At 20.3% G+C, this 18,694-nt stretch overlaps 2 protein-coding genes across 2 annotated transcripts; one reads left to right on the top strand and one right to left on the bottom strand.

Annotated features, from left to right (window-relative positions):
- Window positions 1-848: 848 nt before the first annotated feature.
- On the top strand, window positions 849-1,646 carry PmUG01_08041500 (conserved Plasmodium protein, unknown function; the record flags this gene model as incomplete). Its single annotated transcript, XM_029004587.1, has 1 exon — window positions 849-1,646. One exon carries the CDS (start codon window positions 849-851, stop codon window positions 1,644-1,646), a length of 798 nt encoding a protein of 265 aa, XP_028861261.1.
- Window positions 1,647-3,070: 1,424 nt separating this feature from the next.
- PmUG01_08041400 (zinc finger protein, putative) lies at window positions 3,071-6,712 on the bottom strand (the record flags this gene model as incomplete). Its single annotated transcript, XM_029004586.1, has 1 exon — window positions 3,071-6,712. The coding sequence occupies one exon, from the start codon at window positions 6,710-6,712 to the stop codon at window positions 3,071-3,073; it is 3,642 nt and encodes a 1,213-aa protein (XP_028861260.1).
- Between the last annotated feature and the right edge of the window lie 11,982 nt (window positions 6,713-18,694).

Raw genomic sequence — 18,694 nt, 5'->3', positions numbered from 1 at the left:
TTATTAACATAATAAAGGAAAAGGGCGTCCCTTCTTAACATGTGTGAAGATTTCATTCTTTATATTGTAACATATATACATACAAATACACTAATAAACAGCCTTTATATTTTTTACCTCTCTTCAAAAAACCTTGAATTGAAGTTCATTTTAATTTTAAAAGGAGCAAACGGATGCGCTTGCGGCTGCATTGTTTAAATTATGTACATTATATATATATTCATATACGTGTATATATATATATATATATATATATATATATATATATATAATATATATATATATGCACATATTTTATTATACTTGTTATATATTTATTATTCATATTGTTATTACTCATATGCAAAAGTATGGTAGCAATTTATGAAAAAAAAAATTTATTTGTTATAAAGGAAAAAATAAAAAAATTACAAGAAAAAAGGGAGCAATGTAAAATAAATATTTGGCAGAAAAAAAAAAAATAATAATGAGATAGCTGGATAAAGTAAATTTTCCATTTTAAAAATAAACGCAGTTTTAATTGTATTTTTTTTTTTTTTTTTTTTTCTTAAAATTTCATTAACAATGCTTTTTAATTTTTTGCATTCACGTGCGACTTACAATAATTGGAAAATAAACAATATTAAAAATATAAGTATATCAAAATGAAGTAAAATGTTTCTAAAAATAAATCTAGTGCAGGTGTAGAGATCCTTTTGTATATACATATATATATATATATATACATATATACATATATATATACATATATATATATATATATAAGTATATATTAGCTTGTTAATGCATAAAAAGGAGAAAGCGAAAAGCAAAGCCGCCTTTCTTTTTTTTTCATTTTTATAAGCATAATGGGAGGCCATGGGGGCTTGAATATCCTACCCCAAAAAAAGTGGAATGTTTATAGGAAAGATGTTCAGTATAAAGTTAATTATGATGAAAATAAAATTATAAAAGAAGAAGAAAAAAAAGAGAGAAAAAAGAATGAACTTGCATTTGAAAAAACAATTAGTCATCTAAAAAACAACATACATATACATTATAATAATGAAAAGAAGGGAACTACAACTGAATACAATGAACATATTAATTTATTTATGCAAGAAGAAAAAGAAATAAATAGAAGAAATAAAATGCATGAAGAATATTTAATAAAAAAATGTCACTATATATATAACGATGAGAATTTTAATGGAGGAAATTGTATCTATGATAAAAAAAATAATGCGAAAATTATTTCAGACTTTGATAAAATCAAAATTAGTCAAAGCGAGTGGTTTTTAAATAAAGAAAACTTCATTTTTTTAAAAAAGAGCGAAACAAATGAGTTAAAAAATGATCAAACAAATAGACAAACAAAGTGTCAAACTGTGGGTCCGTTTACGAGCAGTTCCCACGATAAACATTCTGACAAATTCAAGCAAAAAAAAGGCTCCTCAGAAAGTAAAGAACATGAATATAATGACGCGAAAACATTAAAACATAGAAATGACAAAAGAGAAAAAGAAAAAACAAAGAAATATGACCATATCAGAACACTTATAAAATATAAAAAGGATAAAAAGAAGAGGAAAAGAGAAAGAAAGAGAAAGAAAGAGAAAGAAAGAGAAAGAAAGAGAAAGAAAAAGGGAGAAAAAATAAAAACGTGAATAAACATAAGCGAATGTGCCAGAGTGAAAAATAGTTGTAAATAAATAGGAGCTAACAAAAGTAATGCTAATACTCGGATTAGCACAAAGTGTATCTAACTTCATTTAATAGCAAATATATATCTTGAGACCCTTTTTAAATTTCACTTATTTCCTCTTTTATTTTCTCATTGCAATACCCCTTTAAAATATATTGGCTCTTTTTGAAAAGACAGGGAAGGGAAAAAAGAAAGTATAAAAAGTGCAACAAAATGTTTTAAATAAACACTTATAAGAATACGCTTTTTTTTCTGCATTTCCGAGTAATAACGAATAATAAATGTTACATGAAAATATATTGCAAATTACACAGGAAAAGTAAGAGTGCTTTTTTTTTTTTTTTTTTTTTAATAAAATGCGTACATACATACATAAAAGGAGGTTTTCCCCGTTCTATATACAATTTTTTTATTAATTTTTCCAAAAATTGTTGGTTTCGGTATAGTTATAAAAAAATTAATTAAATATATTATGTATATATACATACTACTTTTAATACAAATAAATGCTACCTTCAGCTATTTGTGTAACTTATTCATTTTTGTCATATACAATTATTTATATAAAAATATGCTTTTTTGTGTCTCATTTTTCATATTTCTTTTTGTTCCATTTAGTATCATTTTACTTTTGTTCTTTTATACTAATTTTAGTGATTATTACTGTGTTATTCTCATTTCATTAATGATTTTTTTCGTGTAATAAAATATATCTATGCTCTTTTGATATATTAATAATAGAAAAAATAATTCTGTGTAGCATGGAATTTTTTTTTTTTTTTTTTTGTTTTTGTTTTACACAGGATATATATATACACATATAATATATATGCGATTATGTATGTGTATATTAATAATAAACAACCATTTAACATTCTCATTTGAGTATTTATTTGGTCCTACAAATTTTGTTTCCGCATTTTTTTTACTTTTCGTTTGTATATTTTTTTTCATATTTGTTCACCTTTGAAATGCTGATTTACTACGCATTATTATCATTTCTGTACATTTATAAATTTAATTTTTCCGTTATAATTGATTTATCACGTGTATTTTAATACATATGTAATAGAAAAAAAAAATGAAATGACAATTTTTTTTTTTTTTTTATAAGCTATTAAAACCTAAAATTTGCAATGCAAACGTAAAAAAACACTGTAAAAATGCACTACACAATCATAAAAGAAAATAAAATGAAATATAAAAAAAAAAAAATTAATATAAGGAAAAAGTGAACTTATTTATGTGTGGAATGAGGGATACAACAGCGATGTAAAATGAACGAGTGATTATACAAAAAGTGATTGAATAATGTACTTTAAAAATGTTCAATTTAAAATCTAAAATAAAATTATTTTTAAAGTTTAAGGAGGCCCTTCGTTTTTTTTAAAAATTCTTAATGTTAATTTTACAAATAGGACATATAGGTTTTTTATTAATCCATTCAATTATACACGATTTGTGGAAATTATGAGTACAAGGCAAAAATATAAGCGGTTCATTATGTTGATAATTTTCATAACAAATTGAACATATTTTCAAGTTATTATTCTTATTTTTTTTTATATCAAAATGAACAATTAAATAATCATTATTCTCCTCTAACATTGGAGATGTACCTAAATTCTCATTTGTATTTTCCTCTTCTACTATTTCATTGATAAAAAAATTATTATTGTTTACTCTTCTGTATGAATTTATATTTCCATTAGCAATATCGTTGTTGCTTGTTAATGTTTCTTCAAATATTAAATTTGCACCTAAAATATTCTGCGATACTATTTCTGTGTTGCTGTTATTAAAATCATCACCATTCGAACTGTTACTTACATAGCTATAACTAGCTGTTGCATTGTTATTGCGTCTATTAGAAATAATTCTTCCATTGGATATAACTCTAGTAGTATTATTACATCTGTTAATAGTATGCGTACTTGTAATACGGTTTTCCCCATTAGAAGTTAAAATGGTGCTTCTACCATTACTACTACTACTACTACTACCGCTGTTATTATTTCTGTTAATAGTAAGTGCAGTTCTATTATTATTACCCCCATTAGTAATTCTAGTCGTACTTATACTAGTGACTCCGTTATTATTGTCATTTATATTAAGAGTAGTAATATTGTTATTATTCATATTAGTATTGGTATTAATAATATTATTATTCGTCCTGTCTACTCTACTGTTTCCATTGTATCTATTTCCTAGAAATAACGAATGATTTTCTGCGTCTGGGTAAAAAGTTTCAACTGTTACTGTATTATTAATTAAATTGTATCTAATGCTTCTATTTACGTTATTATAGACATTGCTCACATGATTTCTTGAAAAAATACTAGCACTATCATTATTGTTTATGTTGGAATAGCTAAAACTATTAATATTCATATTTAAGTTATTTGTTTCTCTATTCTGCATTGAATTTCTTATACTACTATTGATTGTGCCAACAGTGTTGTTTGTTACTCTTCTTAATGGCCAGATATTGTTAGGGCTATTGTCGAAGTGAGAAAATGAAACGTTTTCACAAATTGTAGGATATCTATTAACTAGATTAGAATATAAATAATTTACATCATTAACACTCCCTGTTATGTTACAAGCATTTTGTTCATAAGGTCTTGTTGAATAATATGAGGTAGATCTGTCTGATGAAGCTGTGGAAAAATTTTCACGTGAAATAGTGTTGTTATTATAAAAACTAGAATTATAGTTTCCGTTATATGCCATTGAACCTGTTGTTCTACTAATGTTATCTGATGGTATATGTATATTGTAACTATTATTTTCTCTAGTCCTAAATGTATTGTTTTCCCTATAATTCCAATTTCTATATTCGCCGTAACTACTACTGTTATCACTTCTGTTATGAGTACTTCCGCCGTTATTAATGCCACAGTAGTTTCTACTGTTACTAGCACTACTACTATTGTTATTACTATTATTACTGTTATAACTGTTATTATTATTGTTATTATTGTTATTATTATTGTTGTTATTGTTGTTATTGTTGTTGTTATTACTGCTATTATTATTATTGCTATTGTTATTACGATTACTACTACTGTTACTGTTGTTACTTCCTAAATCACGAATACACTTTTCTAATGCAGTATTAATTTTTTTATCTATATTATGCAAATTTTTATATATTTTATTTAATTTTTTATACAATAATACCTTATCAACAAAGTTAATATTTTTATTTATTGTATTTTTCCTTGTTAATTCATTTATATCCCTCAATACACTGCTCATATTTCTATTTACATAATTGCCTATGTCTCTGTTTATATTATTAATAGTACTCATGGATTTCTCTCTAACCTTATTTACACTAGTCTGTATGCAATTCATCATTGTATTTATATTATTAACAATGCTACTATATTTTCCTTCATTTTGATTATTATTACTGTTATCATTATTATCTACATTACTGTTCATGGTATCACATCTTACTGATAATGCGGTATCTCCGTTATATAAAATAGTAGAAATTGATTCTCTTATAATAGATAAATACGTATCATCAATACAACTTTTTTCCCCTGATATATTAAATAAATTCCTTCTATTTCTCATTACATTCCTGTTTACATTTTCAACATCATTATTAGTCAATGGAGTGTATCTTATCTCATTTCTTGTTGCGCTTGTTTCAATAGTATTTTTTGAATTTGTGGTATTTTGTAATGTATTTAGGAAATTATCATTTCTTTGCATGGAACTACAAATTTCCATATTATTTTCTTTTTTATTAATAACTAACGAATTGCTTCTAAAATTATTAAGATTTAAATTGTAGTTATAAATCATATTAAAAAAATTATCTTCTTCTACATCGTCATCATCATTATTATTATAATTACTATTATTATTATTATTATTATTATTGTTATTATTGTTATTATTATTATTATTATTATTATTATTATTATTATTATTATAATTATTATTATTATTGTTATTGTTATTATTATTAATATTATTATTAATATTATTATTAATATTATTATTAATATTATTATTAATATTATTATTAATATTATTATTAATATTATTATACAACATCACATCCGAATTATTATGTGCACGATGTGCATCACTGAAGGGACGCCTCTGTTCACATATATTTTGTATGTTTGTGCTTGATCCAGAATTATTAGAAATGTCATTATTTAAATTCATTTCGTTTTTATATGTATCATTTACTTGATTCTCTGATTGGCAATCTAGTGTGTGGGCATATAAATGATCTTCAAAAATTGATTCGTCCATTACATCTGAACATATATTGCATATGACATATATAACATCATCTTCCTTACTATCATTTATATCATCACTGCCATTATTATTATTATTATCACAATTACTGCTACTGTTAATATACAAACTTGTGTTATTCCACTTATTATTATTATCATCATTATAATTATTATTGTTATAATTATTACTGTTATAATTAATATTTGCATCATTATTTGCATCATTATTTGCATCATTATTTGCATTATTACTTGCATCATTATTTGCATCATTATTTGCATCATTATTTGCATCATTATTTGCATCATTATTTGTGTTATAACCTTTAGTACTCATATCTGTGTGACTGCTACTGATGTTGTCACCACTGTAATTATGTTCCGTCTCTATTCCTAAATGAGAAATTTGATCTTCATTTTCTTCCAAATTTTCTTTTTCTTTTTCTTCGTCTTCTTCTGAAGACTGTGAACAAATGTCTTCAAGTATACCCATTAAATTTGAATTTATACTTATAACTTCTTCATTTTTTCCTTCATTTAAATCATAAAACTCATTTAATATTTCTTTTTCATAATCCGATTGCACGGATGAATATTCCGTATTTTTGGAATCATCTGAGATTATGATTTCTTCGTTAATTACACAGTCATTTATATTTTTTTTTTCAAAATTGTTTTCATTAGTTACTGATTTGTCATCAACTGATATAATTTCTGCATTTCCTTTTATATTTTCTTCTGAACCATGAATCATTTTAAAAACGTAATTTTTTTAAAGTTTGTAAGTTTTTTTTTTTTTTCGTTAATATTTTATTTGTTTATATTTTATGTAAAACGTTAATGATGATAGAATAAATATTTTACACAATTTTTTTCTTTATACGTATATACATATACATATAAATATATATGTGTACATCTTTTCCAATCATATGTCATTCAAGTAAAATGCCTCAAAACAAGCTGGAAAAAAAAAATTCATGAGAAACCTCATAAAAAAAAAATTATATTTTATAAAAAAATTTTAGTAAAATTTGTAGTTTTTAAATGCATAAAAATTGGAATATTTTTTACATTTCTGGAGATTTACTTTTAAATGACAATAATATAATGAATCATGAATATCATGTATTCAAATATTTACTTAAATACATATATATATATATACATGCATACGTATTTTTTTTTTTTTTTTGTGGGTTATAAATGTTTCCAATATATGAATAATATACATACAAGCAGTATTATTTTTTTCATTGTATATCTTAAAATTCCAAATGAAAGATTTACATATCTTAATAAAGGACGTTGCACAAGTAAAATTCACATGATTTGTTCTACCTTATCTTGCTATTTTTAATGATATATAAATAAATGTAAAACATACTTTTTAAATTTAATTTGTTTTCTGTTGCATTTTTGTTTTGGTTTATTTTACTTAAATTTACATAAATTCACCATTTTTTAAGTAATAATACCTTAATTCGAAGAACATACAAGTATTTAACGTAATATTTTTTTAATATTTAGAAGTAAAATTTTTATATTTATGAACATTGTGTTTATATATTTTTTATTTTAAATTAATTTTTTTCTTTTTTATATTTATTTAAAAAAATGTATATTAAATTCCGTAGTTTCTACTGTTATATTCATATAAAGGAATAAAAAAATGAAGTCGAAAGAGTATTTTTTTTGCCACTATTCTTTTTATAAATATTTTTAAGATCCTTATTATTAATGTATATTTATCCAATCATATTAAAAAACATAATTGGATAGATATAATTAATTTAAATAGTGACGTCATTGCTTTCATCATATATTTGTAACAAGCTTTCTTAATTTTTCTTATTTCTTATGTATTTCATCTTATAAAAGAATCATTTTTTTGTTAATGGAATGTTGATACTATGTGTCTGAGGCATAAATAATTATTATTTTCAATTACATGAACAATTTTTTTGCAGTACATGATAATGTGCTCCATATATGTGGTTCCATAAAAACATGTGCATTTTCTATGTAATAATTTACGTAAACCATAAGTTTAAAAAAAATATTTTTTTTTTCTTTTTGTCGTTTTTAATATAAAGGAATGAAAAACATATAAATAAATTTTATATAATACAATATAAAAATAATATTTAAAGTACCACTACTTTTATTCGGATTAAACTAGAAGAATTTTGCAAGTTTCCTGTTTTAAAATACGTTTTTATTTACTACTTAATTTATACATGCTATTTTTTTTTTTTTTTTTCATATGAACATTAATTTACATGATCATGTTATATCAGAAGGTTAAAAAATATTATTGTAGTCGTCATTAAAATGCACATTTCAAAAATATTTTTTAAAAAAAATATTTAAACTCAATTTTTATGAACAACGTAATTTTCTATATTATATTTTCTCCATTTTTCGTGCAGCACGCCCAAGAAACTATTAAGAAAGAACACTATAATTTAAAACATTGAAATAAATAATAACACTATGAATTAAAAACACACATTTCATAATTTTTTTAATAATTAACGTTATCAATTTAAATTGAAATTGTTCCTCTATATTACAATACGTTTTTTTTTTTTCTTTACAATTTAGAGGAACCCTAAGAAAAATTTAATTCTTCCTTTATTTTATGTCATTTATAAAATAATGGGTTCATATAGTCTTACACAATATGTATTTTTTAGTTCATTTTTATAAACAGTATTGGACAAGCATTATGATTTATATTTGCAGAAAATAAACTTTTAAAGTATTTTCATATTTTCCAAAAAATAGTTTTATAATTAAAAAATAAAATTTCCAAAGAAAAGAATGACAATTAATTGCATTTTATTTTCCATAATACTTGTAATAATTCCCAACAAAAACAAAGTATGTTATTAAAACAGACTAGCTTCAATTAAAGAAAAATATTTAATACCTTTATATATAAGTATATATTCCTCCATATATTCATATGGAACGAACACGATTCCAAAATAAGGTGAAAAGATAAAATACATTTTTATTTTTCCTTATCTGTTCAATTTTTTTTGAAGTATATATTCTTGGAAATTAGTAGAAATGTGTTTTTTCATGTAATAGCGCTTTTCACTTTATTTATTACAACAAAAAAAATTGATCAATTTACACGTATCTTTCAAACGTAATGAACATAATACATTTTGTATTATTTAATCTTTTTTTTCGTATAATAATTTTTATCTGATCAACACATAGAAGAGATATAATTAATAAAACGTGTCATAGGTTCATGATATATATTGTAATAATTCATTTAAACAAATAATCTAAAAAAATTAACGTCAGACATCAAAATTATTGTTTGATCATCTGAAAAAAAGATTAACTTCTGAATATTTAATGCATGAATCTTGAATTTTTTTTATTTTTTAGTTTGTACAAAGTTTCTTATTCATTTTTTTAACGTGATAGTTTATCTTGAGGAAAATACTTATAATTACATACTAGTAAATTTATTTATTTCAAGGTCAAATCGATCAAGGGGTAGTTGCAAAAATGCTTTAGATTTAAAATGTTAATCTATATTTTTATAAGTTTAAAAATTACATTTTATATTAACTATGGAAATAAGCTTTAATAGGCCTTCTAATCTTGTTTAAGTAGTAGTGCCCTTGAGGTAATATCTTATTATTTGAATGTTATTCTTTATATTGTACTATAATGATTATGAGTATATCTAAATAAAATATTTTTTATGTTTGTCTTTATGTAATCATACCTCTATGCTCATTTTGGATAATAACTTTATAGTCAGTAATGTGCTTTTGGATATTACATTGATAATTTTTGTACTTTCAAATACAAAAATAAAATTATATATTTTACTGAAAAATTAAATGTATAAGTAAATTTGACTTTTCTTTAATATGAAAAAAAAAAAAAATTCTTAGATTTATTTTACAAGGTTTCATATCCTATCATTAGTATTTTTTTTATTTGAAATAGCGCAAAATTTACACTAATTAAATGTTAGAGAAAATACAAATCAGATGCATAAAAAAATGCTTTGCTCAGCATTTTGTCTAAACTTTAGAATTCCATGTTGAATAAATTATAATCCATTTTGAAGGATAAACTGAATTTAAATCAAAAATGTGTAAAAGAATATTATTTATTTCATATAAATAAACTTTTACTCTGAATATGTATGTTATCTAATGCATTATTGACCACACAATTAATACATGGTAACCCAAAACAAATAATCATAAAAATGATTTATACTTTATTAATAACCACAATTGTATTCATTAAGGACCAAGCCAAAGGAACTAAAATTTTCGTAAATATTCTTTCATTTATATCTGATATTACGCATTAAATTACAAATGAAAAAATATATATCTAAGGTAGATATGACAACTATGAATTCCTCAAAAACAGTATCTCTATATTTATATATAAACTGGAAAAAAATATTTAGTATGATGTTAATGGTATTTCCTGCAGCTTAATTAGCAGGTTTCTTCATATTTTTTTAAGATAAATGGAGCAGGGGGTTAACTGTGAAAATGGAAAAATAGTAAAAACGTTGTGCTATATTTTTACCTAATGGAAAATGTGCTTCCATAAAAAATGAATTATTATATTAATTTTTTTTTCTCTTATCTATGTTTTTCTCTCTAATTACGTCACGTCTGATATATGACATTCGTTATAATAAACAGTATTAGTGTAGGATATAAAGATTTTTAACTGAAGAGGTATTTTCAAGTTTAATTCATATTTCTTATTTTAGAAATCGTATGTATTACCAATTTTACACATGTCAAATGTCTAAACGAGTACATGTACTATACACACACAACCTAATAAATATATATTACAAAAAGTAATAAAACATTAAAAAAATACTCATTCAACGCTAGTTCACTATTATTCTTTTGTTCATAATTCCATTAGGATAATGAGTATAGGAAATTAATGTGTTATGCATTCCATAAATAACAACATTTCGTGACAAACATATCTAAGAGATAAAATTAGAGTCAAATAATTAGGGCATCAAAATTAGTACAGACTTTTATAATAATTAAACATACTAAACTATGTTTTAAGTTGGTTAATTCTAATAAAAAAAATTTTGAATAATAATTTAGTATTTTTTTTTTTTTTAATGAAGCGAACACCAGTGAATCAACATTGTAACACAAAAAGATAAACAAGCATATATTTTTTGTTTATCTGCATACAATCAATCAAATATAAAAACTAATGTGTTCACAATTAAAAAAACATATGATTATTGCTTTTATTATTTCCAACTAAATATTATGGATAATTGACATATACAAAAGTAACAATCCAAAGGTAAAACAATTTATACTACAATATATTATTAATTTTCTTGTATAAGAATTTTCAGTAAATTCTTATAAAAGCTCATAGTAAAACATAAAAGTAATAAATAAATAAATAGACCGTATATTTTAATTAAAAAATGCTTAATTGAACAAGAATAAAAAAAGACTTCTATGCTATACAGAATTAATGTTAAATTTTTTATACTGGAATTTGTCTACATAAATAAAGCAATAATTTATTATATTAAAAAAAAAAAAGAAATGAGAAAATTTTCATATTTTATAATGTAATATTCTAATATACATAATAAAATTTTATAAATATTTATAAATTAAAATAAATAAAATTAAGAAAACATAATAACTATATTAATACAACCAAAAACATTATAAAGTAAAAAAAATAAACAATATATGTTTTTTTAACATTATAAAAAAGAAATAAAATATTATTTAATATATTTCTAATAAAAATAAATTAATTAATTAAAATTATTATTTAAAATAAGTAAAATATTATTTATAATAAAAATATTTGTTTTATTTTATTTGTTTATAAATAATAAACATAAAAGAAAAAATAATATTAAATAATATATATTAATTTTATATAAATTAAATATAAAAATAGTTTTAAAAAATTTAATTATTAAAAATAAATATATATAAAAATGAATAAACGAATTAACAAATTTTAATATATATAATAAATAAATCAATTAAACAAATATTCATATATAAAAAAGGTATATATATCATAAAGTATATAAATAAATAAAATAAATATATATATAAAAAAGAATAAATAATAAATAAATTATAATTAGTTAAATAAATATAAATATATAATTAATTAAATAAATGTAAATATATAATTAATTAAATAAATGTAAATATATAATTAATTAAATAAATATAAATATATAATTAATAAAATAAATATAAATATATAATTAATTAAATAAATATAAATATATAATTAATTAATTAAAAAATATAAATCAATATATGTAAATAAATACAAATAGAATAATACGTTAAATATAAATTAATTCAGATAACTATATATTCTAGTTAACTTTTAAAATAAATAATCATTATTGAATATAATATGTATTTTTTTTAATATATTAAATCATCTATAAGCATTTAATATAGTTCATTAACATATATAATAATTATTATTTTAAAATATAAATGATTATAAATAAATATATATATTTCGTAAATATGTTAATATCATAATGTTAATTAAAGGCAAAATAACAGATTAAAATAAATAATTATATAATAAATAATATAATTGAATAATTTATATTAATTAAATAAAATATCTAAATTAAATAAGATAATACATATTAAGCATATATATTTTTTTATATATTATATATTTCTTTTAATATTTTAATAAAATGTTACGATCTATATACATACAATAAATAGAATGTATTTTTAATAATTAAATTTTTATTTATTTAATAAATATTTTTTATTAATTATTTTAAAATAATTAATTTAATAAATTACTATATATACAAATATAAATTATAATAACTATTTTTAAATATATAAATTAACAAAAAGTATATTATTATTTTAGTTTAATTTAACTAATATATAATTTTATTTATTATTGATTTTAAGAACTATTAAATCGATTAAATAATATATATTGTGTAATATATTTTATAATTTATTTAATATTAATTTAAATAAAAAAAACTAAATGATTAATTAATATTTTTTATTTATTAATTTAATTAATTTAAAATTAATAATATTCGACTATATTATTTCATAACATTAATTTAATTAATTCTCTAAATATAAAAATAAATAAATAATAATAATTAATTTAATAATTTTTGCATATTATAAATTTATTAACAAATAAATTCCTATTACTATTATTTTAATTAAAATAATAAATATTTATTATATATATCTTTATTATAATTATTATAAAATTAATTATATTCTTTATTTTTCATTATATGGATTAATTTATATTACTTAATTAAATAATTTTATATTTATATTTATTTTTAATTAAAATTTTAATTTAATTATATAATTTATATTATATATATTTTTATTTAATATTAATATTTAAAAATTTAACTAACATTTAATTTTAAGTTAAATTTAATGTATTAAAATATTATTTTATATTAATTTTTATTTAATTAAATTAATTTACTTTTTTGTGTATTTAATTAATTAAATGTACATTATTTATTTATTATTTCTTTTTTTTATTATGTTACAAAATTATTTACTTGCTTTTGTTATATTAAAATGAAAATAAATTAATTTTGTCTAATATTAAATATCAATTCATATAAAATTTATTTCATTATGGAATTTTTATATTTAATATTAATATACATAACTTATTTTATTATATATTGTTTATTATTTAATTTTAATTAATATATTAAGAATAAATATATTATTTTACAATTTTTCGATTTTTATAAATTTATTTTATTATTCTATATATAATAAATATATTTTTTTTATTTATTTTTTAATATATTTTATTTTTTAAATTATAATTATTATTTATATTTTAATATACATTGTTTCATTTTTTTTTTTTTTTACAATATAACATTTAATATTATTATTTAACTATATAGCATTAATTTTTGAGGTAATTTTTTCATTTTATTAATATATAATGTATAATTTAATTATTTTAGTAGTCATGTATTAATTTTTTTTTTTTTCCGGAAAATGAGAGTTTTGTCCTAATTTTTATATTACTGTAATTATTATACTATATAAATGTTTTTTTTAGGCTAAGATTTAAATTAATTAATAAACATGTTTTAGGAATAATACTTCTTAAAATTTGTCTTTTTTAATGAAAAGTTTTGTATGTAAAAGAAAAATATTATGTGTTCTTGTTATGTTATACGTTACTACGTAAAAGAACAGAGATGATAACTATATTTATAACTCTTAATTATAGTATTGATGTTTTGATGTATGTATATAGAAGAATATATATGCTAAAGATTAGTTCGGAAAATGTTAAATGCATACTACTTTTTATATCTTATTTTACCTTTTTAAACTTTTGTAGAAAACTAAGCTTTTGAAAAATTGATTCATGTTTAATAGTTTCAATATGTATATTTATTAAGAAAAAAAAGTTTGTTTTTTGCTTTGATGTTCTACTTATAGTAATCATTTTACTTAAATGAATAGGAATTTGTTGTTGCAGTATACACTGCGAATTAGGATAATTTTCGCATATATGTCAATCACAGGAATATTCATGTCTAAATATATGGAATGGAAACATTTTGAACGTACCAAATTTCTCTTAAATGCTAATATTTTAGTGTGATCAATAATAATCTTTAAGCTATTCATTATGGAACTGAAGTAAATGCTTGAATTACATACTGTTACTCCATACCTTAAAGCATGAATTATCTATTTCTTATATCATATTTTTAATAATCAAAATAAAAAGCTTTATCTTAAAATTATTGCAACTGAAAATATTAAAAGAATTCCTTGCCATACATCATTTATAAAAATTCTATATTACGTATACAAGTGCTAACATTTTATAATTAAATTAATATTTACTGCTGTGTTAATTCATACACTTCATTAAGTTATTTGTTCAATGAGAAAACTCCATTGAATAAATTATGGATAAGTTTACATAATATATTAAATAATCTTCCCTATAGCATAACATTATTTTCTTCTATATTTATAAATCATATGGAATTTAACGAGTTCATTTATTGAAGCTGCGGTAAGAATAACATATCGATCATGGTACAAAACTTGTACTGTCTACCTAAATTTTTTGCAAAAACCAGAAACATTTTTACTTCATTTAATTAAAAATAAATACAAATTTCTATAAGAAATAATTTATATCCAAAATAATATTGAAATTAATTTTATATCTTTCTTCTCCGTTAAAAATATACAAAGAATATTTTATAAGACACATGATCAATGAATAGATCCATGTGCACAATACTCAATTTTGCAAAATTATGTATAACGTTATATTTCAAAATTTTGTATTATATGGATATGAACGAATTATAGCAAATCCCAATATGGTCTTTTAACGGTATTTTAATTTAAAAGAGATTCAGGAGCAGAAACTCATATGATGTCACATCCTAATCTTTTCGGTCGGTAAGAACAGTATTACCACTCATATATATTATTTTGAAATTACTTTTATATAGAATATTAACGTTTTTAATAATGTATATATTTTTATTTACAACACTTTTGAATTCATAAAGCCGAAAAGAACAGTTATAAGCATTTATATAAAAATTCAAAAAAATATGTTTACAATAAACAATTTTTTAAATGCACTATAATAATTAACCGTTTAATTTGAACATTAAAAAAATATAATAATTCAGAAAGGAGTGTGATATACCCAAATATAAGATTCTTGACAAAAATTTAGTATATATATTAAAAAAAAATTATAACAATATGATCATTTTTCACATGAATGAGGATAGGTAAAACATATTAAAAAAAATTTTTTTAAGAATAAATATTTTGTTATTTATCATTTTACAGTTTTCCTTTTTTGTTCTTTCTTATAATGTTTTAGTAGAAAATTTTATTTATTGTTTATGGCTACATAATATATGTCTAATGAATATATTTGTGTTTTTAATAGCACTTTGATAAGCACTAAATTTATAAAAATATAATGAATAAATAACTATTAAAACTACAGAAAGAATAAATGTGTAAATGATATTGTTACACATTTTAAAAAATTGAGTGATAATAAAATGCACAATTTGGGATTATTTTCTACTCCAAAACTTCATGAATGTCCTGAAATATGTCATATATCATTATTGGTCTCATTTATTTAATTAAACAAAAAATCCAAAGTAGACACACAAAGAATGAACATTTCTATTACGCTAGGCAACAGAGTAATTAGTTACATTTTGAAGAATATCTTTATATTTTTCAAAAAAGCTTAATAAAGTTTTACGTGGAAGAGTTAAATTAGTATAAGAATTAAAGCGTAATTTTTTATTCGATATAACCATGTGTATGTGCTTCTTATTTAAATGATTCTCTTTCATTATTTTGGTTAAATAATATAAAATTAGAAATCCTCTAAAATGTTGGAATTTTTAAATTAATATTCGTGTCAAAAAATATTAGAATGATTTTTCATATAAGCAAAACTATTACATATTTTACGACATTTTATATATCTAATGTATATTCAATGACTATATATCAAAATGTATTTGGTGTAATAAAAAGGTGTGTTATTAAAGAATCTTAGAGAAAGAAATGAGAAATATATTTTTTTTTCTTTTTGCATTTGAAAAAATATTTCGTACATTTTCAAGCAAATAGAGGCACAAGCGAGATATAACAAAGTAAAAAAAAAATGTTTTCCTCTGTCGCCATGTATCTAACTAATAAAACATATACTTTAATTCGTGCTTATGTATAGAGTCTATTAATGATCACAATAATAATATACCTTAAAATGAAAATAACATTAGGAAAACATAGAACTACATTTAAAGAAAAATACAGTTTCATATATGTAATTATATAAAAATGAAAATGGAGTATCATTATTGAGATTTATATAACACTTGGGTTTTCATTCTCTTATGTTTTACAATGTTGTTAAAAATTGTTTTTCAGCGGTTATCATTACATAGTTGTACTACATTTACAATTCGTACGTGCACTAGCTTAGTTTACTAATTATGAATACAACACAAATATTTATCATAATTACAATATGAATATTATGGTGTAACTAAAGTGAAATTTCCACTGTCTATATATAATTCATAATATTCATTTTATTGTAATGGAGTAAAAAAGATGTAATGTGCTATAATATTATGGTATGCGAATATATGGTTTATCGGACAAATCTTTTTAAGTACGTTATCTTTTAACAATTTTTATGTTGTATTATTTTCTATTTTTTAGTTAAATGAAGTCTTCATAAAATAAAAGACAACAGGGAGAGGAGCATAAAATTAATTTGAACCTTCAAGTTTAAAAAATAAACATCATTAAAATATTTATGATTATGATTTAATAATAAAAAAGAATTAATTAAATTAAAAAAAACTAGAAACGTTTTACAGTCAGTAATACCCTATTATTGCTTTTATCACTAATGTACACTTTTAGAAGTAAAATGATCCACTGTACATATAATATAGGAGAAAAGAATATATTAATTTTTGAAATCTTATACAAGTTATATAAACGTTAACACTATTAATATTTTTCATTTGAACTTAAATATGTATACAATTTGTATTTCTCCTTTTTTCTAGGAAATTTTTTTTGGTTACTACAATTTGTAGTAATATAAATAAAAACTCAAAATAAAAGTATAATTAGATGATGTTTTTTAGTTAGTATAAACTTTTAAAATAAATTGTTAAATTTCATAGAAGTAGTTAATATGTCTAGTTTATTCTGTTATTTAAATAAGCATATGATTACTCAACAATTTAATATTTTACGCTATTTTTACATATTATATATATATTTATATATATTTTAAGGGCAATTCCATAAATGTTAATTTATTTATTTTAACAGAGTAACCAAAACTGACAAAATAAGAAGAATATTAAAAATTAAGGGTCTCTATCGGCGAAATAGTTTTTTATATTTGTTAATATGCAATTATGATATATTATTACAGTAATTTAAAATATTTTTTTTCAGAATTATTTAATTGAACATTTGATAGGATTTAGGGGAAAATTTTTGTTACTACTTGTGAAAAAAAACGATATACTTTGTTCTCTTTTGTTCATCTTACATGTTCAGAAGTTTGTTTGAATAAAATAAAATCACACTGTAAAAAAGCAATTTTTTTAATGTAATTATAAGGAATAAACAGGCATATAAGTATATATATACAATGGTCGTTTTAAGGAAAAACTAATTGACAACGCAAACAGAATAGTAAACTATAGCATATACTACATAGGCGAATATTTATCTTGCACTTTATTTTGTATACTTTTTTTTATATTACATAAATATTATTCCATCAATTCTTAGTATTAATACGTTTTTAGCTTATTAAGAGCAATAATAATATAGTTGTATTAAAAGGGAAAACTCTCTAAATGAATATTAGTGAATAATTGAATCCTTTCTTGTGTTTTTACACTTATAAAAAAACATTTCCTTTTAGTATTCTGGTAAAATTATGTAAAAAGGATTTAACAAGTTATACATTATAAAATATACAAATAAAAAAAGAATAGTAAAAATAATTTTTTTTTTTTTTCATTCATATATCTTATATATTGTGAAATAACAATAAAAGATAAAAAAATACATTTACGTAATTCATCTTTTAA

This window comes from Plasmodium malariae (assembly GCF_900090045.1).
Source record: "Plasmodium malariae genome assembly, chromosome: 8".
Lineage (NCBI taxonomy): Eukaryota > Apicomplexa > Aconoidasida > Haemosporida > Plasmodiidae > Plasmodium > Plasmodium malariae.
This window is presented reverse-complemented; position numbering and strand designations above follow the sequence as displayed.